Source organism: Salvelinus alpinus, chromosome 31, assembly GCF_045679555.1.
Source record: "Salvelinus alpinus chromosome 31, SLU_Salpinus.1, whole genome shotgun sequence".
NCBI classification, from domain to species: domain Eukaryota; kingdom Metazoa; phylum Chordata; class Actinopteri; order Salmoniformes; family Salmonidae; genus Salvelinus; species Salvelinus alpinus.
In genome coordinates, this window is record NC_092116.1 from 37,474,678 (window position 1) to 37,497,795 (window position 23,118).

The following is a 23,118-nucleotide window of genomic DNA, read 5'->3' on the forward strand; positions in this document are numbered from 1 at the left end:
TTTCATGAGCATGACCTTATTTCTATTACAGCATATTGGATGACTGTCATTCATATTCACCCAGTTTAATGTAACAGTGATAGGTTTAGGTTACTGTCATTCATATTCACCCAGTTCAATGTAACAGTGATAGGTGTAGGTTACACAGTTCACTTTTCATAGCAGCCACACACAAACAGCATGATCACTGTCATAGCAGCCACATACAAACAGCATGATCACTGTCATAGCAGCCACATACAAACAGCATGATCCCTTTCATAGCAGCCACATACAAACAGCATGATCACTGTCATAGCAGCCACATACAAACAGCATGATCCCTGTCATAGCAGCCACATACAAACAGCATGATCACTGTCATAGCAGCCACATACAAACAGCATGATCCCTGTCATAGCAGCCACATACAAACAGCATGATCCCTGTCATAGCAGCCACATACAAACAGCATGATCCCTGTCATAGCAGCCACATACAAACAGCATGACCCTGTCATAGCAGCCACATACAAACAGCATGATCCCTGTCATAGCAGCCACATACAAACAGCATGATCCCTGTCATAGCAGCCACATACAAACAGCATGATCCCTGTCATAGCAGCCACATACAAACAGCATGATCACTGTCATAGCAGCCACATACAAACAGCATGATCACTGTCATAGCAGCCACATACAAACAGCATGATCACTGTCATAGCAGCCACATACAAACAGCATGATCACTGTCATAGCAGCCACATACAAACAGCATGATCACTGTCATAGCAGCCACATACAAACAGCATGATCCCTGTCATAGCAGCCACGTACAAACAGCATGATCCCTGTCATAGCAGCCACATACAAACAGCATGATCCCTGTCATAGCAGCCACATACAAACAGCATGATCCCTGTCATAGCAGCCACATACAAACAGCATGATCACTGTCATAGCATCCACGTACAAACAGCATGATCACTTCTCGTTGTATATATAATTCCTTCTCGCATCTACGCGCTCTCACCTTTTCTTTTCGCTTGGTCCATCAACCCTGTCTGTGCTCAAGAGCAAAAACCTTTCCAATCCAAACCTTCATATCATGACCGCTAACCGCTGCACAGCCTACATCGTTGTCACCATACTAACGCTATAGTCAACAAACTAGAACAATCCAATCCACGTGTACAAATAACACAGCACAGAGTACAGCTGTGGTCATCGACCTTTTTTTATGAGTCAAAAAGCAAGCCGAGATTTAAGGCTCAGGTTTAATATTTTAAACATGACTGATGGTACCTGCATCCGATGGTCATGAGGCTTTCAAGACAACTAGGAACTCGGGGAAAAAAACGAGATCAAATCATGAGGTCACGAGGTCAAATCATGAGGTCAGTGATCTTCAGGTGGAAAGTCCGAAAAGCTCTAGAAAGATGGAATCCCAAATTGGATGACAGTTCAAACGTTTTTTCCCTCAGTCGGATTTAGTTCCTCCCCGTTCCTTTCCCTCTATCAAGTGCACCTACCGCCAACAGGACTTCTGAATCAAGTGCACCTACCGCCAACAGGACTTCTGAATCAAGTGCACCTACCGCCAACAGGGCTTCTGAATCAAGTGCACCTACCGCCAACAGGACTTCTGAATCAAGTGCACCTACCGCCAACAGGGCTTCTGATTCAAGTGCACCTACCGCCAACAGGACTTCTGAATCAAGTGCACCTACCGCCAACAGGACTTCTGAATCAAGTGCACCTACCGCCAACAGGACTTCTGAATCAAGTGCACCTACCGCCAACAGGACTTCTGAATCAAGTGCACCTACCGCCAACAGGACTTCTGAATCAAGTGCACCTACCGCCAACAGGACTTCTGAATCAAGTGCACCTACCGCCAACAGGACTTCTGAATCAAGTGCACCTACCGCCAACAGGACTTCTGAATCAAGTGCACCTACCGCCAACAGGACTTCTGAATCAAGTGCACCTACCGCCAACAGGACTTCTGAATCAAGTGCACCTACCGCCAACAGGACTTCTGAATCAAGTGCACCTACCGCCAACAGGACTTCTGAATCAAGTGCACCTACCGCCAACAGGACTTCTGAATCAAGTGCACCTACCGCCAACAGGACTTCTGAATCAAGTGCACCTACCGCCAACAGGACTTCTGAATCAAGTGCACCTACCGCCAACAGGACTTCTGAATCAAGTGCACCTACCGCCAACAGGACTTCTGAATCAAGTGCACCTACCGCCAACAGGACTTCTGAATCAAGTGCACCTACCGCCAACAGGACTTCTGAATCAAGTGCACCTACCGCCAACAGGACTTCTGAATCAAGTGCACCTACCGCCAACAGGACTTCTGAATCAAGTGCACCTACCGCCAACAGGACTTCTGAATCAAGTGCACCTACCGCCAACAGGACTTCTGAATCAAGTGCACCTACCGCCAACAGGACTTCTGAATCAAGTGCACCTACCGCCAACAGGACTTCTGAATCAAGTGCACCTACCGCCAACAGGACTTCTGAATCAAGTGCACCTACCGCCAACAGGACTTCTGAATCAAGTGCACCTTCCGCCAACAGCGCAACACAAATAATAACAAAAGGAGCACTAGCCTTTGTTTCTTTATCGTTGGCTTTTCTACAGAAATGTTTGGTGATCGACTAGGAATGCCTTGAAGATAGACCAGTCAATCGCAATCGACCGGTTGGCGACCACCGGTGTACAGCAAGCAATTTAACAGGTTACACCGGTGGGGCCCCGGTGGTAATAGACTCCCGGTGGTAATAGACAAAAACTCAACGCTTACTTTGACTGGAAGAGTTGCAGTGTAGCCCGCTGGTGAACATAAACATCATTCCTCTCTGTTTGAGTCAGGTTGTTGAGTAGACTAAATGAGGAAGCTAGCTGTCCTCCGGCTACATCATGGTGCTACTCTACATACTCTACATGCTGTTGCGGCTACTGTAGACCTTCTTTGCAAAACAGTATTTTAATCAGTAATTTGGTGACGTGAATATATTTAGTATAGTTTTAGCTAATGTTATTATTTTTTGTTTTGTTTCACTATTACTATTTGTCTGAAATTCACTGAGGAGGATGGTCCTCCCCTTTCTCCTCTGAGGAGCCTCCACTGGAGCGTGTGCATACCAGGATCTGAGGGGTTAAGACGATGATGTCATTGTTCTCCATGACCACCTTCATCGACAGCTGGTCGCCCAGGTTACCGCAAAGGCCGTCGATCCTGAGATAGATACACATACAACAAGTAAAAAAAAGTGCATGTGTGTGTCTTTGCGTGTGCATGTGTGTGTGTGTATATGTGTGTCAGTCCTACCTGATGTCAGGGTCTTTCTCTTGGAAATGATCCTGGAACAGTTTATACTGCTGGTTGAAGACGTCCACCTTGGTTGCCATGAAGACGACCTTCGCCCCCTTACCCTTGACCTTCAGGTGCTGCTCACAGATCGCCAGGGCAACCACCGTCTTCCCACAGCCTGGGAAAGATGGTCAATCAATCAATGACTCAATCAACCTTATTTAAAAAATTTCGACGGACAGGAAACTTCTCCCATTGGATGAACATTAAGGAAGTCTCCCAAATGACCCCCTGGTCTATAGTAGTGCACTATATAGGGAATAGGGTCTATAGTAGTGTACTATATAGGGAATAGGGTCTAAAGTAGTGTACTATATAGGGAATAGGGTCTATAGTAGTGTACTATATAGGGAATAGGGTCTATAGTAGTGTACTATATAGGGAATAGGGTGCCATTTGGGAATGTTCTACTTCCATCTAATTCATATGTACCACAGTTCCCAGATGTTAACTAGTTAATATGTTATGTTATGTTAATATAACTAGACTACCTCCAATACAAGAATAATGATGGTGTCAGATGATTGGTATCTGATAACCTAATGGTGTCAGATGATTAGTATCTGATAACATAATGGTGTTCGATAATAACCTAATGGTGTCAGATTATTAGTATCTGATAACCTAAAGGTGTCAGATGATTAGTATCTGATAACCTAATGGTGTTAGATAATAACCTAATGGTGTTAGATAATAACCTAATGGTGTCAGATGATTAGTATCTGATAACCTAATGGTGTTAGATGATAACCTAATGGTGTCAGATGATTAGTATCTGATAACCTAATGGTGTTAGATGATAACCTAATGGTGTCAGATTATTAGTATCTGATAACCTAATGGTGTCAGATATTAACCTAATGGTGTCAGATGATTAGTATCTGATAACCTAATGGTGTTAGATAATAACCTAATGGTGTCAGATGATTAGTATCTGATAACCTAATGGTGTTAGATAATAACCTAATGGTGTCAGATGATTAGTATCTGATAACCTAATGGTGTCAGATGATTAGTATCTGATAACCTAATGGTGTTAGATAATAACCTAATGGTGTCAGATGATTAGTATCTGATAACCTAATGGTGTTAGATATTAACCTAATGGTGTCAGATGATTGGTATCTGTTAGATGATTAGTATCTTATGACAGTGAAATAAAACAATAGTCCTATAAAAAGGAATACTCTTCAAACCTCCTCCGCCCAGCCACCCTTCCTCATTTAGACAGGGTGTGTGTGTGTGTGTGTGTGTGTGTGTGTGTGTGTGTGTGTGTGTGTGTGTGTGTGTGTGTGTGTGTGTGTGTGTGTGTGTGTGTGTGTGTGTGTGTGCCCCAGCAGCCTGTCTCACCGGTTGGGGCACAGATGACTGTGTTCTTGCCCTGAAACACCGGTTCAGCCAGCTCTCTCTGATACTCTCTCATTTTCTTCTCTCCTCCTCTACTCTTTTCTCCTCCTCCTCCTCCTCCTCCTCCTCCTCCTCCTCCTCTCTCCTCCTCATCCTCATCCTCTCTCAGCCTCTTCTCTCCTCCTTTCTGGACTTCACCAACACCAATATTGGCTCCTGGACAATATAGAACATAGACAATAAAGAATTTAGAACATAACATTTAGAACATAGAACACAGAATTTAGAACAAGGCACGAAGGGTAAAGAATGTAGAATTTAGAACATAGAACACAGAATTTAGAACATGGCACGAAGGGTAAAGAATGTAGAATTTAGAACATAGAACACAGAATTTAGAACATGGCACGAAGGGTAAAGAATGTAGAATATAGAACACAGAATTTAGAACATGGCACGAAGGGTAAAGAATGTAGAATTTAGAACATAGAACACAGAATTTAGAACAAGGCACGAAGGGTAAAGAATGTAGAATTTAGAACATAGAACACAGAATTTAGAACAAGGCACGAAGGGTAAAGAATGTAGAATTTAGAACATAGAACACAGAATTTAGAACAAGGCACGAAGGGTAAAGAATGTAGAATTTAGAACATAGAACACAGAATTTAGAACAAGGCACGAAGGGTAAAGAATGTAGAATATAGAACACAGAATTTAGAACAAGGCACGAAGGGTAAAGAATGTAGAATTTAGAACATAGAACACAGAATTTAGAACAAGGCACTAAGGGTAGAGAAGGTAGAACTAAGAATATAAGGGCTCACTAAACCTATTTAACATGTGAGTGGCTACCTGTTGCAGAGGTGGGCGGGGTTTCAGAGGGTGTCAAGTGATTGCCGCTCATCAGCATCCCATCATCGTCGTCAGACTGCTCAGTGTACTGAAAGGAGACAGTCGTCACGGTTTCACCCTCCTCCTCATCACCCACTTCCATCTTAGACACTGATGACTCTGGTAGGAAAGGAAAAGACCACAGCCGTTAGCCATCTGAGAGCTAGTTTGTGTGTGTGTGTGTGTGTGTGGTGTGTGTGTGTTGTGTGTTGTGTGTGTGTGGTGTGTGTCCTACCTGTGTCAGGTTCCAGTAGCTGCAGGGCCTCAGTCAGTTCACAGTTGAACAGAGCCGACTTCAGCAGTTTGAACCAGTTTTGTTTATCACTTCTCTTCAGACAGTCAGTCAGCCTCTCTGCTGCTGCAATAGGCCCCTTCTGGTTCTCTATCTACAACACAACAATATAACAGTCAGTCAGCCTCTCTGCTGCTGCTATAGGCCCCTTCTGGTTCTCTATCTACAACACAACAATATAACAGTCAGTCAGCCTCTCTGCTGCTGCTATAGGCCCCTTCTGGTTCTCTATCTACAACACAACAATATTACAGGTATGGAATGCTCTAACCCTCTACTACTACTACAATATTACAGGTATGGAATGCTCTAACCCTCTACTACTACTACAATATTACAGGTATGGAATGCTCTAACCCTCTACTACGACTACAATATTACAGGTATGGAATGCTCTAACCCTCTACTACAACAACAATATTACAGGTATGGAATGCTCTAACCCTCTACTACTACTACAATATTACAGGTATGGAATGCTCTAACCCTCTACTACTACTACAATATTACAGGTATGGAATGCTCTAACCCTCTACTACTACTACAATATTACAGGTATGGAATGCTCTAACCCTCTACTACTACTACTACAATATTACAGGTATGGAATGCTCTAACTCTCTACTACGACTACAATATTACAGGTATGGAATGCTCTAACCCTCTACTACTACTACTACAGTATTACAGGTATGGAATGCTCTAACCCTCTACTACTACTACAATATTACAGGTATGGAATGCTCTAACCCTCTACTATTACTATAGTATTACAGGTATGGAATGCTCTAACCCTCTACTACTACTACAATATTACAGGTATGGAATGCTCTAACCCTCTACTACTACTACAATATTACAGGTATGGAATGCTCTAACCCTCTACTACTACTACTACAATATTACAGGTATGGAATGATCTAACCCTCTACTACTACTACAGTATTACAGGTATGGAATGCTCTAACCCTCTACTACTACAACAATATTACAGGTATGGAATGCTCTAACCCTCTACTACTACAACAATATTACAGGTATGGAATGCTCTAACCCTCTACTACTACTACAGTATTACAGGTATGGAATGCTCTAACCCTCTACTACTACTACAATATTACAGGTATGGAATGCTCTAATCCTCTACTACTACAATATTACAGGTATGGAATGCTCTAACCCTCTACTACTACTACAATATTACAGGTATGGAATGCTCTAACCCTCTACTACTACTACAATATTACAGGTATGGAATGCTCTAACCCTCTACTACTACTACAATATTACAGGTATGGAATGCTCTAACCCTCTACTACTACTACAATATTACAGGTATGGAATGCTCTAACCCTCTACTACTACTACTACCACAATATTACAGGTATGGAATGCTCTAACCCTCTACTACTACTACAATATTACAGGTATGGAATGCTCTAAACCTCTACTACTACTACAATATTACAGGTATGGAATGCTCTAACCCTCTACTACTACTACAATATTACAGGTATGGAATGCTCTAACCCTCTACTACTACTACAATATTACAGGTATGGAATGCTCTAAACCTCTACTACTACAACAATATTACAGGTATGGAATGCTCTAACCCTCTACTACTACAACAATATTACAGGTATGGAATGCTCTAACCCTCTACTACTACTACTACAGTATTACAGGTATGGAATGCTCTAACCCTCTACTACTACTACTACTACTACTACAATAGTACATGTATGGAATGCTCTAACCCTCTACTACTACTACAGTATTACAGCTAAGGAATGCTCTAACCCTCTACTACTACTACAATATTACAGGTATAGAATGCTCTAACCCTCTACTACTACTACAATATTACAGGTATGGAATGCTCTAACCCTCTACTACTACTACAATATTACAGGTATGGAATGCTCTAACCCTCTACTACTACTACTACTACTACTACAATATTACAGGTATGGAATGCTCTAACCCTCTACTACTACTACTACTACAATATTACAGGTATGGAATGCTCTAACCCTCTACTACCACTACAATATTACAGGTATGGAATGCTCTAACCCTCTACTACTACTACTACTACTACTACAATATTACAGGTATGGAATGCTCTAACCCTCTACTACTACTACAATATTACAGGTATGGAATGCTCTAATCCTCTACTACTACAACAATATTACAGGTATGGAATGCTCTAAATCTCTACTACTACTACTACTACTACTACAATATTACAGGTATGGAATGCTCTAACCCTCTACTACTACTACAATATTACAGGTATGGAATGCTCTAACCCTCTACTACTACTACTACTACAATATTACAGGTATGGAATGCTCTAACCCTCTACTACTACTACAATATTACAGGTATGGAATGCTCTAACCCTCTACTACTACTACTACAATATTACAGGTATGGAATGCTCTAACCCTCTACTACTACTACTACAATATTACAGGTATGGAATGCTCTAACCCTCTACTACTACTACAATATTACAGGTATGGAATGCTCTAACCCTCTACTACAACAACAATATTACAGGTATGGAATGCTCTAACCCTCTACTAACACTACAATATTACAGGTATGGAATGCTCTAACCCTCTACTACTACTACAATATTACAGGTATGGAATGCTCTAACCCTCTACTACTACTACAATATTACAGGTATGGAATGCTCTAACCCTCTACTACTACTAATATTAATACTATATAAACAGTATATTATGACTACATGATGACTATATAACTAGTATATTATGACTATATTATTACTATATAACTAGTATATTATGGCTATATTATTACTATATAACTAGTATATTATATATATATTAATACTATATAACTAGTATATTATGACTATATAACTAGTATATTATGACTATATTATTACTATATAACTAGTATATAATGACTATATTAATACTATATAACTAGTATATTATGACTATATAACTAGTATATTATGACTATATAACTCACCGCCTGTATCTCTTCACACTCTCTCTTTCTGAGACAATCTCCCAGGTGTAGCAGCAGGTCTCTGGGTTTGATCTTTTTGGTGAAGAGGGGTTCTATCCGGTCCAGAAACACTCTGTGTAGCTTGGTGCTCTCCAGGGTCTGAAAGTCCCACTCCTTCATGGCCTCACACAGACCCTTATAGTCTAGAGACAATAACAACAATATCAAGCAGGACCTGGTACCATCCCAGTTCGTCCAGGGGACGGACGGACGCACTCACGCACGCACACACACACACACACACACACCTACCTTCTGCGTCCAGGGCGTCAAGCAGGGCCTGGTACCATCCCAGTTCGTCCAGGAGACACACCTGGTCTAGAAACACCTGGGCTGCTGATGTCACAGACTTACTCTCCTCTGATAGGATCCTCTCTGCAACCTCTGGAACGCAGAACACAAAAGGTTCATTTCAGGAGGAGAGGAAGAGAAGAGGAAGAGGAGAGGAAGAGGAGAGGAAGAGGAGAGGAAGAGGAAGAGGAGAGGAAGAGGAGAGGAAGAGGAGAGGAAGAGGAGAGGAAGAGAAGAGGAAGAGGAGAGGAAGAGGAGAGGAAGAGGAGAGGAAGAGAAGAGGAAGAGGAGAGGAAGAGGAGAGGAAGAGGAGAGGAAGAGGAGAGGAAGAGGAGAGGAAGAGGAGAGGAAGAGAAGAGGAAGAGGAGAGGAAGAGGAGAGGAAGAGGAGAGGAAGAGGAAGAGGAAGAGGAGAGGAAGAGGAGAGGAAAAGGAGAGGAAGAGGAAGAGGAGAGGAAGAGGACAGGAAGAGAAGAGGAAGAGGAGAGGAAGAGGAAGATAAGAGGAATAGGAGAGGAAGAGGAAGAGGAGAGGAAGAGGAGAGGAAGAGAAGAGGAAGAGGAGAGGAAGAGGGAAAGGAGAGGAAGATATGAGGAAGAGGAGAGGAAGAGGAGAGGAAGATAAGAGGAATAGGAGAGGAAGAGGAAGAGGGAGAGGAAAGGAAGAGGAAGAGACGAGGAAGAGGGAGAGGAAGAGACGAGGAAGAGGGAGAGGATGAGGAGAGGAAGAGGAAGAGGAGAGGAAGAGAAGAGGAGAGGAAGAGGGAAAGGAGAGGAAGATAAGAGGAAGAGGAGAGGAAGAGGAGAGGAAGATAAGAGGAATAGGAGAGGAAGAGGAAGAGGGAGAGGAAAGGAAGAGAAGAGGAAGAGAAGAGGAAGAGGGAGAGGAAGAGACGAGGAAGAGGGAGAGGAAGAGAAGAGGAGAGGATGAGGAAAGGAAGAGGAGAGGAAGAAGAGGAGAGGAAGTGGAAAGGTAGCCTAGCGGCTAAGAGCTCACTTGAGCAAGTCAGGTAACCCTAATTGCTGCTGTAAGTCGCTGTGTCTGCTAAATGACTACAATGTAGGTCTACATGTGAAATGAGAGGGAGAGGAGAGACTGTAAAGGGCAGAAAAGCTAGAATTGCTGTACATTGACACTTTCTAGGGGTGTAAAGATGGAAGTAACGGTGTTGTACCGAAAAGCCCCCCCTTGCCAGAATCCCCCCCCCCCCCTTCACGTGAACGCGCACGCACTCAATTCTTCATTGATGCGACTAGCCCGCTAGTTGGGATTTCTGTTCATGTTAGGCTGCGTTTCATTTTATTTTTTATGTCGGTTTGATCGCGGAGGGGAGACACTAGTAATGTCTGCAGTCTTCGGTTTGGCTATTGGTTTCAAGTGTATTAGTCTATTAATTATTCATTGTGGTTGCCTATCCTGATGTGAAGTTTGTTCTATAGGAAGTATTTGACTCTAGACACAAAATTAAAAGGGGGAGGATTTCGGCAAGGCTATTTTCTTGCCTGACGAAATTCTCCCCCCCTTCTATCTTGGGACTGCAAGGCCTGGCATACTTCATAATCGTTTTTGGTGACCTATCACACCCTCTGATGTGTGCCACAGGAAGTATTAGACTCTAGTCACAAAAGGAAGTGGTTATTTCAGAGCCCTCTACTGTTCTCTCTACCCATCCCTCAATCCCCCATCGTGCTTTCCCTCTTTTGGCTTTTTCTACATTTTTTAAAACACTTTTTCTGTCTTAGTTATTAAGAATGTAGGTACAGTAGTAATAATAAAATAATAATAACAATAACAAATCTAAAATTTGTACTCTGGGCGAAAAAGATCAACCCTCCATAGGACACCCCCAGCACCTCCACCATCCCCGTCAACCCTCCATAGGACACCCCCAGCACCTCCACCATTCCCATCAACCCTCCATAGGAAACCCCCAGCACCTCCACCTCCACCATCAACCCTCCATAGGACACCCCCAGCAACCCTCCATAGGAAACCCCCAGCACCTCCACCTCCACCATCCCCATCAACCCTCCATAGGACACCCCCAGGAACCCTCCATAGGAAACCCCCAGCACCTCCACCTCCACCATCCCCATCAACCCTCCATAGGACACCCCCAGCAACCCTCCATAGGAAACCCCCAGCACCTCCACCTCCACCATCCCCATCAACCCTCCACCCACCCCTCAGCCACAAAACACAATAATGATAATAATTATAGAAATTAAAAAATACAACAATTATAGACCAAGATATATATACACATACATGTACAGTACATAAACATATTCACAGGACACTCAACTTTTCCTACATCAGATATGCAGGTGACATTTCCACCTGGATGACAGCACATAATCAGCAACACAGAGATGCTCTTCATCTGAGGGAAGACCTGCCCATTCTCAGATGTTAGATAATCCCAGATTATTGAGATTTGACTACATCAACTCCCACCCTGCTGGAATCCCTCCATTCTCAGATGTTAGATAATCCCAGATTATTGAGATTTGACTACATCAACTCCCACCCTGGTGGAATCCCTGCATTCTCAGATTCCCCTCCACTGACTAGCCCCCTGGAAAGGCTCCCTACTGCACCTCACATGATGTTCGCGATTATAATTGTAGCCTACAGGGACAGAAAACGACCAGTTCCTTCATACCTCTCGGCCTGGATAAAGTGCTGTACTGTCGCTCTTTCTCTGTGATCTACAACTGCGGCATTCTTGAAGTTGTCTTTCTCTTATAAGGATTCGGTGGGAAATCACCAAGACTTGGCTGTGTGCTGTTGCCTAATTGATTGAATGAGTTGAGCTGGAGGCATCATAACTGTAAAGTCCCTTGCTGGTTGTAAATGCTGATTATATAACCACCTATTGAAAAAGCATTTTGATACTGATTTTACTCTTGTACTAGGAATACACATTCTACCTGTTGCTCTGTGTTTATAATAAAAACACATGTTGTTTGTGGTTTAACTCTAGCAGTGAACAAGGTAGGTAGCAGTTTTATACTTATTATATTGCATATAATATACTGGATATGTTACATTTTAGAATATGGTAGATTCCATCATGTAATACCCAATCTACCATAGCATGCATTTATGGTTTCAGCATATACTGTACAAATTGATAACATTAAACTACATTTGATTTGCTAAAAAGGTACATTGATTCTCCCCTGTCCTTATTTCTAAATGTAGTTTAACCTCAAAATGACACAACAGGTTTTTGGTTTGGTCTTTTTAAATCATAACACATGGTATTGTCTTGCCTCACAGATATCATGATATACAATAAAGGTCAGAATGAAGTGATTTATTTTCCATCACTGTGGGCTTGTCCAAGATCCAACATATACCCACAAAGAGACACACTCATTGTTCTTCTGACTATAAGGTGATATGGCTGCACTGCTATGGAAAAGATACGGTATATAATCAACATCACAGATGATAAAGAATGTAATGATACGTTTGTATTTACACGTGTCACCATGTGTTTTCCAAAACAAACGTGGCGATGGGAGCAACATGTGTATATGTGCTGTTTAACTAAGAACTAAGAACTACACACATAATACAGAATATACATGTGAACACATAGACGTGTGTAAAATGTGTGTGTGCCATATGTGTGTATAATATGTGTGTATAATATGTGTGTGTAATATGTGTGTATAATATGTGTGAATGTATGTGTAATGTGTAATGTGTGTGTGTAATATGTGTGTATAATATGTGTGTGTGTCTGTCTGTCTAAACTTGAAAGGTTATGCTGCCATCCCAAAAAGAGGGCTCTGTTCCAGTAAGTGATTTGTCATTTTATATCTTATTACGCAAAGATAGACATTTGTATTTCCTATTTAATGTTTGTTAACAAACTAAACTTTCTGTGATGTTTTGTGTATCATCTTTATTTTCTTAAAGATTACAAAATGTTTCTAAAATAAATGTTTGTTTCTATATACTCAGCAAGAAAATAGCTTTGCCGAACCCCCCCCCCCCCCCCCCCCTTCTAATTTCCTTAATTTTGTAGCTTAGAGTCAAGTACTTCCTGTGGCACACATTCCACATCAGGATAGGCAACCGAAATGACTAATGAATGTATGTGTGTTATACTAAAACACAGAGGAGGGAGTCAAATGTAGGCAAGCAACAAAACATTTCAGAACAGCTACTAGTCGAATAAGACATGGGAGAGATGACGAGTTTTGGCAAAGAGATTTATTTATAGACTAATACACTTGAAACCAATAGCCAAACCGAAAACTGCAGATATTACTAGTGCCTCCCCTCCGCGATCAAACCGACATATAAAATAAAATGAAACGCAGCCTAACATGAACAGAAATCTCAACTAGCGGGCTAGTCGCAGGAATGAAATATTGAGTGCGTGCGCGTCCACGCAAATCGCGGCAATTAAAAATGGAATGCGTGCGCGTTCACGCAAAGGGGGGTGGTGGTGGTCGTCTGAGGGGGGTCTGGCAGGCGGTAGCTTTTTGGCACAACAACGGCAGTCATTTCTCTACATGCAAACCATTTGTCAGCGTTACAGAGACAGAAATAAAAACAAAATCATTGTTTTGTAGAATTGCATTCGAAATAAGAACAAAATCATGTAAATCAAAAGCTGACCGTGTCTGTCGATATGAAAAACAGGAACACAAAGGTAAAACAACCGTATAGACTAACGTTAGTAGCTAAAACAACAACAGGACAACGAAGGTAAAGGACCTTTACAGACTAACGTTAGTAGCTAAAACAGGAACACAAAGGTAAAACAACCGTATAGACTAACGTTAGTAGCTAAAACAGGAACACAAAGGTAAAACAACCGTATAGACTAACGTTAGTAGCTAAAACAACAGGACAACGAAGGTAAAGGACCTTTACAGACTAACGTTAGTAGCTAAAACAGGAACACAAAGGTAAAACAACCGTATAGACTAACGTTAGTAGCTAAAACAGGAACACAAAGGTAAAACAACCGTATAGACTAACGTTAGTAGCTAAAACAACAGGACAACGAAGGTAAAGGACCTTTACAGACTAACGTTAGTAGCTAAAACAGGATAACAAAGGTAAAGTAACTTTACAGACTATCGTTAGTAGGTAAAGCAACAAAGCGACATTATACATACTGTACCTGGATGCAGGTAAGTTGTCATGAAGCCTTTGACGTAAGACGGTCGCAAAATATGAACCACGTATTTACTAAACCTCTGTAGATTGCGCTTCTCAAATTCATACATGATCGATGAATAATCGATTAACTGATAGCGGAGAGATATTGCCTATGTCTCTTGCATTAAGCTGACAGCTGCTCAACGGGTATAGTGGTGTAGTGTTCCGTGATATTTGGTCGTACTGATTCAGCTGATCTCCTATACATGTCAGTGGAAACCACGCCTCGGCCTCGCCAGCCTGAAGAAACGAAACCGAAACTTCCCGAGTGACAATAAAACGAAACACCTGCCTCAGTAAAGTCCCTAGAGGGTAGTTAGACCCAGATCTAGGATCAGTTTTGGACTCGGCTAATCGTTACGTAACCCACTAGCGAGGGCAACGCAAAAAAAAGACAAAAAAATCAGTCTCTATGGTCGTGGTGAACTAATCTGTGCCAAATAACATTCAGTATATACCATACGAGATTACATTGATCAATAGTAGAGGTACTGCATCAATGAAATAGCAAAGACTGAAAGATGATCAAGTGACGAATAAACAGACTGAAAGATGATCAAGTGACATAACCATTTATGACTTGTAATGATAATAGTTTATTTGATCATGACTCAACTTATTCAAATGATGAAAATAATGTTCTGTACCATTACATTAAAACATTTAGGTTATGACACGTTTTATTAGGACGAATTCCCTGTGATAATTTATTATACAATATTATGCAAAAAAGGCATCTTGTTTTAACACCGTAATCATGTCATAACAGTAACTCGGATTGTGTCCCAACTAGCACCCAAGTGCACTACTTTAGACCCTATTCCCTATATAGTGCACTACTTTAGATCCCATTCCCTATACCGTGCACTACTTTAGACCCTATTCCCTATATAGTGCACTACTTTAGACCCTATTCCCTATATAGTGCACTACTTTAGACCCTATTCCCTATATAGTGCACTACTTTAGACCCTATTCCCTATATAGTGCACTACTTTAGACCCTATTCCCTATATAGTGCACTACTTTAGACCCTATTCCCTATATAGTGCACTACTTTAGACCCTATTCCCTATATAGTGCACTACTTTAGACCCTATTCCCTATATAGTGCACTACTTTAGATCCCATTCCCTATACCGTGCACTACTTTAGACCCTATTCCCTATACAGTGCACTACTTTAGACCCTATTCCCTATATAGTGCACTACTTTTGACCATGCCCTATAGGGTTCCATTTAGACCTTGTGGGTCCTTGAGGCAAATGTGTCCCTTGTGAGAAGAGGGAAATATTACACAGGATTTCAAGACTCCAGGCCTTCACACAGACTGTTCCTTTGTTGTCCACGTAGTCCTAAATCCAGTAGGTTTTATTAAACACTCCAAACAGCCAACCCGACCGCTCGGAGGCGTCCGCATGGTCCTAAAGCACAACGATGACTTGTTGTGTATCACATTCCACTTATAAAACGGGTGGAGGCGACAGAAAAGGCTATTTCAGAAGGGACAGAATTGCAATTTCAGAATATGTTGGTGTGGGGGAGGGGGGTGATGACATATTTGAGACGAGTGTATTGCAATTAATTTAGTAATCGACTGAAATCAGTAAAATATATTTTGAGTTGTAAACAGGGATACAACAACGAGACCCAGACAGTTCACAATAGAACATACCGGAGGAGGCATCGTTTAATACCTAAACTATTAGCATCATCTGGTGACCCCCAGTGTTTGGAAAACGTGTTTACTACCTAAACTATTAGCATCATCTGGTGACCACCAGTGTTTGGAAAACGTGTTTACTACCTAAACTATTAGCATCATCTGGTGACCACCAGTGTTTGGAAAACGTGTTTACTACCTAAACTATTAGCATCATCTGGTGACCCCCAGTGTTTGGAAAACGTGTTTACTACCTAAACTATTAGCATCATCTGGTGACCACCAGTGTTTGGAAAACGTTGAGCTCGTTGACAAAAACAGACCACGGAACGCCGTTTCACACGAAGGTCCGCGGTGGGTCTGTGTTAATTATGCGGTTATATTTGACACAGGTTAATGACATCTATTCATTTCTGTTATAGTGTTTCTAAGTAGGAGCCATATCAGCCAGAGAAACTAATTGTTCTCACTATATGATGGGACATTCAGATGCCTGACTGAGGCTCTTTACCTGAATCATTAGGATTTTCTTGTGATCACACCAAAACTACATATTTTGCTCAAATAGAGATATAATTAAATTGTGTTTTATTTGGAAAGATGGCAGAGAATAGAATATTCCGTTTTCTGAGTGTACAGTAGCGCAATTTTCTGGATTATCTTGACCAGTACAGCACTACCTATTTCACTCAACTAGAGACGGAAATAAATGGTGTTTCTTTTTAAAAGACGGTCCTGCCTGGCGTGGACTGTTCGCTCACCTTATTCTCATTGTGGTTAACGACGGTTGTTGCTCATTTACCAGGTAACGGCAAGTGGAAACTATACTTTTCTGATGTATCAAATACTTATGTCATGCAATAAAATGCAAATGAATTACTTAAAAATCATACAATGTGATTTTCTGGATTTTTGTTTTAGATTCCGTCTCTCACAGTTGAAGTGTACCTATGATAAAAATTACAGACCTCTACATGCTTTGTAAGTAGGAAAACCTGCAAAATCGGCAGTGTATCAAATACTTGTTCTCCCCACTGTATGTGGCGTTTCTTTGAAAAGATGGGCGTGGCTGACATCAACAATACATTAAGGGGAAAGGATCCACAGAGGCTGATCCTCTTTCTGCACATCTCTTTATTTACACTGCTGGTTGCCATGGTGAACACAAATACAGGACATTGAATGCTTCCTGAATTGACTCAGTAAAGTACCATGAGTCGTCCTCCAGTATCACAGCCAGGTCAAACAGGTGGAGTCGTCCTCCAGTATCACAGCCAGGTCAAACAGGTGGAGTCGTCCTCCAGTATCACAGCCAGGTCAAACAGGTGGAGTCGTCCTCCAGTATCACAGCCAGGTCAAACAGGTGGAGTCGTCCTCCAGTATCACAGCCAGGTCAAACAGGTGGACTAGTCCTCCAGTATCACAGCCAGGTCAAACAGGTGGAGTCGTCCTCCAGTATCACAGCCAGGTCAAACAGGTGGAGTCGTCCTCCAGTATCACAGCCAGGTCAAACAGGTGGACTAGTCCTCCAGTATCACAGCCAGGTCAAACAGGTGGAGTCGTCCTCCAGTATCACAGCCAGGTCAAACAGGTGGACTAGTCCTCCAGTATCACAGCCAGGTCAAACAGGTGGAGTCGTCCTCCAGTATCACAGCCAGGTCAAACAGGTGTGTTAGTCAGATTACCCAGTGTCCAACACTATTGATTATCCTCTTCCACCAGTGTATGTGGAGTACTATGGTCTTAGCCATGTTCTCCCTCACTCCTCTCTTCTTCCCCTCCCGGCTCCTCTCTTCTTCTCATCCCGGCTCCTCTCTTCCTCCCCTCCATCACTTCTCTCTTCCTCCCCTCCCTCACTTCTCTCTTCCTCCCCTCCCGGCTCCTCTCTTCCTCCCCTCCCGGCTCCTCTCTTCCTCCCCTCCCGGCTCCTCTCTTCCTCCCCTCCCGGCTCCTCTCTTCCACTCCTACTTCCTGTTACCGACAATGCGCTACTTCTTGCTGCCGTCTCTCTCTTTCCATCCCTCTGACTCACCCTCCTCTTCCTAGATAGATAGAGATAGATATATAGATATATAGATAGATATAGAGATAGAGATAGATATATAGATAGAGATATAGAGATAGATATATAGATAGAGATATATAGATAGAGATAGATATATAGATAGAGATATATAGATAGATAGAGATATATAGAGAGATAGATGGTCAAATGAACAGAACAGCATAGTGTACACAGTATAATGTAACACTTCCTCGCCAGCTCTCCTCTCTCAGCGCAGCAACTATAAGGTATCGTCCCATATGGCAGCCTATTCCCCACCGTGTGCTACACCGTGGGCTACACCATGGACTACACAGTGGACTACACAGTGGACTACACCGTGGAATACACCGTGGAATACACCGTGGACTACACAGTGGACTACACCGTGGACTACACCGTGGAATACACCGTGGACTACACCGTGGAATACACCGTGGACTACACCGTGGAATACACCGTGGAATACACCGTGGAATACACAGCGGACCACACAGGCAGTAGAGCACTTAAAAAAGGAACAGGCTGCCATATAGGACGCAGAATAAAACAAATATTCTTTTATTGATTTATTTGACCAGGTCAGTTGACTGAGAACACCTTCTAATTTACAATTTACCCCAACGACCTCAACGACCTGGGGAATAGTTCCAGGGGAGAGGGGGGGGGGGGTGAATGAGCCAACTGGAAGCTCATTCCAACTCAGTCAAAAAGTAGTCACAAAACAATACCTCTGAGATGGAGGTGACAGAGAGGTCATTGTCACTGGTTGATGATGTTATACCGTCCTCGTAGGTCGACGCCGGAGGGTCATAGATGGCCAGTTGGTCAAAGGCTTCCTTGGAGAACGGGTGGAACTGATATGAGGGAGAGACACACACAGGAGGGTTAGGGAGAGGATGTGTGTGCGCTCATCGGCAGCCTAGAAGAACGGGATTTGTGGAGTCAAAGTATTTAAATGTCTGCGTGCTCACCAGCTCGTGGAGGAAGTGGTCCATCCGTGCCAGCTGGAAAGGGGTGGAGTTCATCCTGGATGACCCCGCCCCCTCCCTCCCTATCACGGCGTGCGATTGGCGAGGTGATGACACGCGGGACGATGTTGACCAATGAGCTGTGGAACACTGCCAGCTCCCACTGTAACCAAGGTTCAGAGGATTTGATTTGTCCAACATTACTGCAAACCTTTTCTCTTGAAAAGACTTGACACTAGCTGCACTAAAATGATTTGGTTGCAAAGCTTACAGACCAGTCCTTCACCATAGAAATATAATTATTATTGTGGTGCATAATTGCCATGGTAAATTGGAATGTTCAGTCAATGAGCATTATGGGTAATCCACCTCTCCTGAATTAAACAAGCATAGAAAGTGGATGTGTGTTACACTGTCCAAACACAACTGGTGACGCCACGTCATTTTCTGAACACAAGTTATTATTGACACGCCAGCAAACGGTTACTGACTAACCAGTCAGCCAGACCATTCCAGACTGAATTAATCAACCATAACAGCACTACTGTAGCTAACAGAGTAGAAACGGTTACTGACTAACCAGTCAGCCAGACCATTCCAGACTGAATTAATCAACCATAACAGCACTACTGTAGCTAACAGAGTAGAAACGGTTACTGACTAACCAGTCAGCCAGACCATTCCAGACTGAATTAATCAACCATAACAGCACTACTGTAGCTAACAGAGTAGAAACGGTTACTGACTAACCAGTCAGCCAGACCATTCCAGACTGAATTAATCAACCATAACAGCACTACTGTAGCTAACAGAGTGTAGAAACCGTTACTGACTAACCAGTCAGCCAGACCATTCCAGACTGAATTAATCAACCATAACAGCACTACTGTAGCTAACAGAGTAGAAACGGTTACTGACTAACCAGTCAGCCAGACCATTCCAGACTGAATTAATCAACCATAACAGCACTACTGTAGCTAACAGAGTAGAAACGGTTACTGACTAACCAGTCAGCCAGACCATTCCAGACTGAATTAATCAACCATAACAGCACTACTGTAGCTAACAGAGTAGAAACGGTTACTGACTAACCAGTCAGCCAGACCATTCCAGACTGAATTAATCAACCATAACAGCACTACTGTAGCTAACAGAGTAGAAACGGTTACTGACTAACCAGTCAGCCAGACCATTCCAGACTGAATTAATCAACCATAACAGCACTACTGTAGCTAACAGAGTAGAAACGGTTACTGACTAACCAGTCAGCCAGACCATTCCAGACTGAATTAATCAACCATAACAGCACTACTGTAGCTAACAGAGTGTAGAAACCGTTACTGACTAACCAGTCAGCCAGACCATTCCAGACTGAATTAATCAATCATAACAGCGCTATTGTAGCTAACAGAGTGTAGAAACGGTTGCTAACTTGAACAATACAACAACAAAAAAGTGACCTCTCATCTGTCCATCGATCCCTCCATCCTCTGGCCGGGGTAGAAGAGGAGTTCCCCACCCTTTCCACCTTCGTCCTGACCGTCTCCTCTCCCTCCCCCTCCTCCTCTTTCGCTCTCCATGGTTACCACCTGCTCTGGTGGTCACCATGGTTACCACCTGCTCTGGTGGTCACCATGGCAGCTGCGGTCCTGTTTTCTCCAGGTACAGGAGGTTTGAGAGTAAGGCTGGAGGAGAACGGCTGCTTACACAGCGGACACTGTACCTAGAGACAGGATTAAGATAAAAGATCAGAGAAGGAAAACGTTATTCATTCTAGAGCCTAGAGGTGGTAGGAAGGATTTCCTGAACACCTTTGTTGGCACCCTATTCCCTATACTGCCTTACCAAGCAAAAAGGGCAGTACATGCTCATTTGGTCAAAAATGAGTTGTCATTTTTTGCTACATTAAATACATGCTTAATCATGTGGACAAGTATCCTGAATTGTATTGTGTTTTGAAGAAAATGGGGGTCATGTTAGCAGTAACTGCATACAGTTACTGTGAAACCAAGGGGGGGGGGGGGGGGGCAATTTGTCTCAGTTCCACACTATGATCTGTTACTGCCTTTTTGCTTGGTGGGTTAGTATAGTGTGCTGCTATCGACCAGAGCCCTAGGTGCCATTTGCAATGCACAGGCCCTGGTCAAAAGTAGTGCACTATATAAGGAAAAGGGTGTAATTAGGGACACACTCCTACCTTGTTGTTGTTCCACTCCTGTATGCAGAGGAAGCAGAAGCAATGGAGGCACCTGTTCAGGTAAGTTATGTTGTAGAACCGGCAGATACGAGTCTTAAGAGTTTGGAGACTCCTCGGCCGAGACAGACTGCGACAAAGGGAGGGATTCCTCCTGTTCCTGACCTTCTCTGCTTCTCCGCTCTCCCTCGGGACAAACACGCAACTTCGTCTTAGTAGGGGCCATCTTCTAGAGCGGGGGTCAGGAACAGGAGCCCTCAGACTTTATTGCAGTCACGTCCCCAGACTCTAAGACTCCCATCTGCCTGGACCGGTTCAACAACATGACTTACCTGGATACAGTGTCAGTTGATCCAACTCCCCAATTACCTCACTTTGAGAAACGGAGCTGCCTAAAGTGTAGGTAGGGCTGAGATGAATGTAGGCTAGCCTACTGTGGGGCTGTTGGGTCAACAACAACGTTACCAGTGATCTAGTCTTACGGCCTAGATATTTCCCTGTTTAGCTACCTACGTTTTAAAGTGAATGTACTTGTTAGGATTCATATGTAGAGTGAAACGTGTGGCTTTATCCACAAGATGTAGCACATACCCTTTACAGCTGGGTAACGTGCTGCTTCCGTGTCTGTCCACACGTCGTCTCCAGTAGCCGAATTTGAACGCTAGCTAACCATCCATTCCCGGGTTAGCTGCATCACTAGCGAGTTAGCTGGCACTAATAATAATTTAAAAAAATAAAACTTTGATGTTGATTATAGTTAACGTTAGATAGCTCGTCAACTGACAGGCTAACCGAGTAGCTAGCTCATGAGCGTCTCTCTTCCTGCCTGACAACTCGAATCCCTGCAGAGTTCTCCGGTTCACAGTCAAAACATCACACCGCCGAATCCGTTACTCTAGCTCATCAGCTAGCTATCTGACAACACTAAGAATAATTCAGACCTAAATAATAGTAGAAATTGTAATCATATATGGTAGAATGTCGGCGAGGTAGCAGACTGTTTTGAATCAGAAGGCGCCGCGCAATTGGCAACAAAGAGGATTCTGGGATATTGGAGGACTTTCCGCAACCCTCTGGTTGCCAAGGAATATAAAATATAGGTTTTTGTCGATTCAATTGCATCTACTTTTGTTGTTGTTGTTGGTATAAACTATTTAATCTTGTTTTATTAGTATTAGTATATCCACATCTCATCTATAAATGGGACAATTGTCATGTAATCATTTCCCGTGCTAGTAGCTATTGTTATTGTCTTTTAATGCCCGTAATTCCGCCAGATGGCGCCAGAGTGAAGCTATTGACTGACAACAAGCGTGACCCCTCGGTTGTTTACAATCCGTGTTGTCATAGACATGGAAGCCAGCTAACCAGCTAGCCAGCTAACCGCAGCTAACCAGCTAGCCAGCTAACCGCAGCTAACCAGCTAGCCAGCTAACCGCAGATAAACAAAACGTGGTTTGAGTCAATTTCTACCAAACTTGAAGATGATGAACATCAGCAACCGAGCATTGGATAGACTCTACTCTGTTGTGAGTAGTTGTTATGTTCCCCCGTAGCTGGTTGTTTTAGCCAACTGGTTTTGCTAACTAGCTAACTGTCAGAGATAATACTTCCAAAGTGTGAGCTAGGTCTACATTTCAATAACAAACGGTGAGCTGCACTATTTATCTACGCTACAGTACATAGCTAATCACATAACTCCCAACTGAACGTATCCAGCCAGACAAGCTGTGGCCAATAGCTGAGCTACTTTCTAAATGTCATCTGTTACCTGTCCAAAATTATAATCAGTAATTTAACT

At 42.8% G+C, this 23,118-nt stretch overlaps 2 protein-coding genes across 3 annotated transcripts in view; both read right to left on the minus strand.

The window, feature by feature from the left end:
- Window positions 1–14,691, minus strand: part of rigi (RNA sensor RIG-I) — a 36,096-nt gene extending 21,405 nt beyond the window's left edge. The window contains exons 1-8 of the mRNA XM_071377880.1: window positions 14,408–14,691; window positions 9,218–9,349; window positions 8,927–9,108; window positions 5,852–6,002; window positions 5,578–5,736; window positions 4,726–4,938; window positions 3,334–3,493; window positions 3,147–3,240 (exon numbers count right to left, since the gene is read on the minus strand). Coding sequence (XP_071233981.1) covers window positions 3,147–3,240; window positions 3,334–3,493; window positions 4,726–4,938; window positions 5,578–5,736; window positions 5,852–6,002; window positions 8,927–9,108; window positions 9,218–9,349; window positions 14,408–14,513 — 1,197 coding nt within the window. The 5' untranslated portion in view covers window positions 14,514–14,691. The remainder of the gene's footprint in view (window positions 1–3,146; window positions 3,241–3,333; window positions 3,494–4,725; window positions 4,939–5,577; window positions 5,737–5,851; window positions 6,003–8,926; window positions 9,109–9,217; window positions 9,350–14,407) is intronic.
- Window positions 14,692–17,224: 2,533 nt separating this feature from the next.
- LOC139561064 (E3 ubiquitin-protein ligase Topors-like) lies at window positions 17,225–22,536 on the minus strand. Of its 2 annotated transcripts, XM_071377882.1 has the most exons (5): window positions 21,909–22,536; window positions 20,584–20,846; window positions 19,127–19,286; window positions 18,884–19,009; window positions 17,225–18,150 (listed from the first exon to the last, which is right to left on the minus strand). In XM_071377882.1, exons 3-5 carry the CDS (start codon window positions 19,178–19,180, stop codon window positions 18,097–18,099), a joined length of 234 nt encoding a protein of 77 aa, XP_071233983.1. In that variant the 5' UTR covers window positions 19,181–19,286; window positions 20,584–20,846; window positions 21,909–22,536; the 3' UTR covers window positions 17,225–18,096. The 2 variants fall into 2 exon arrangements, with proteins under 2 accessions (XP_071233983.1, XP_071233982.1); XM_071377881.1 differs by having other exon boundaries at window positions 19,127–20,846.
- Between the last annotated feature and the right edge of the window lie 582 nt (window positions 22,537–23,118).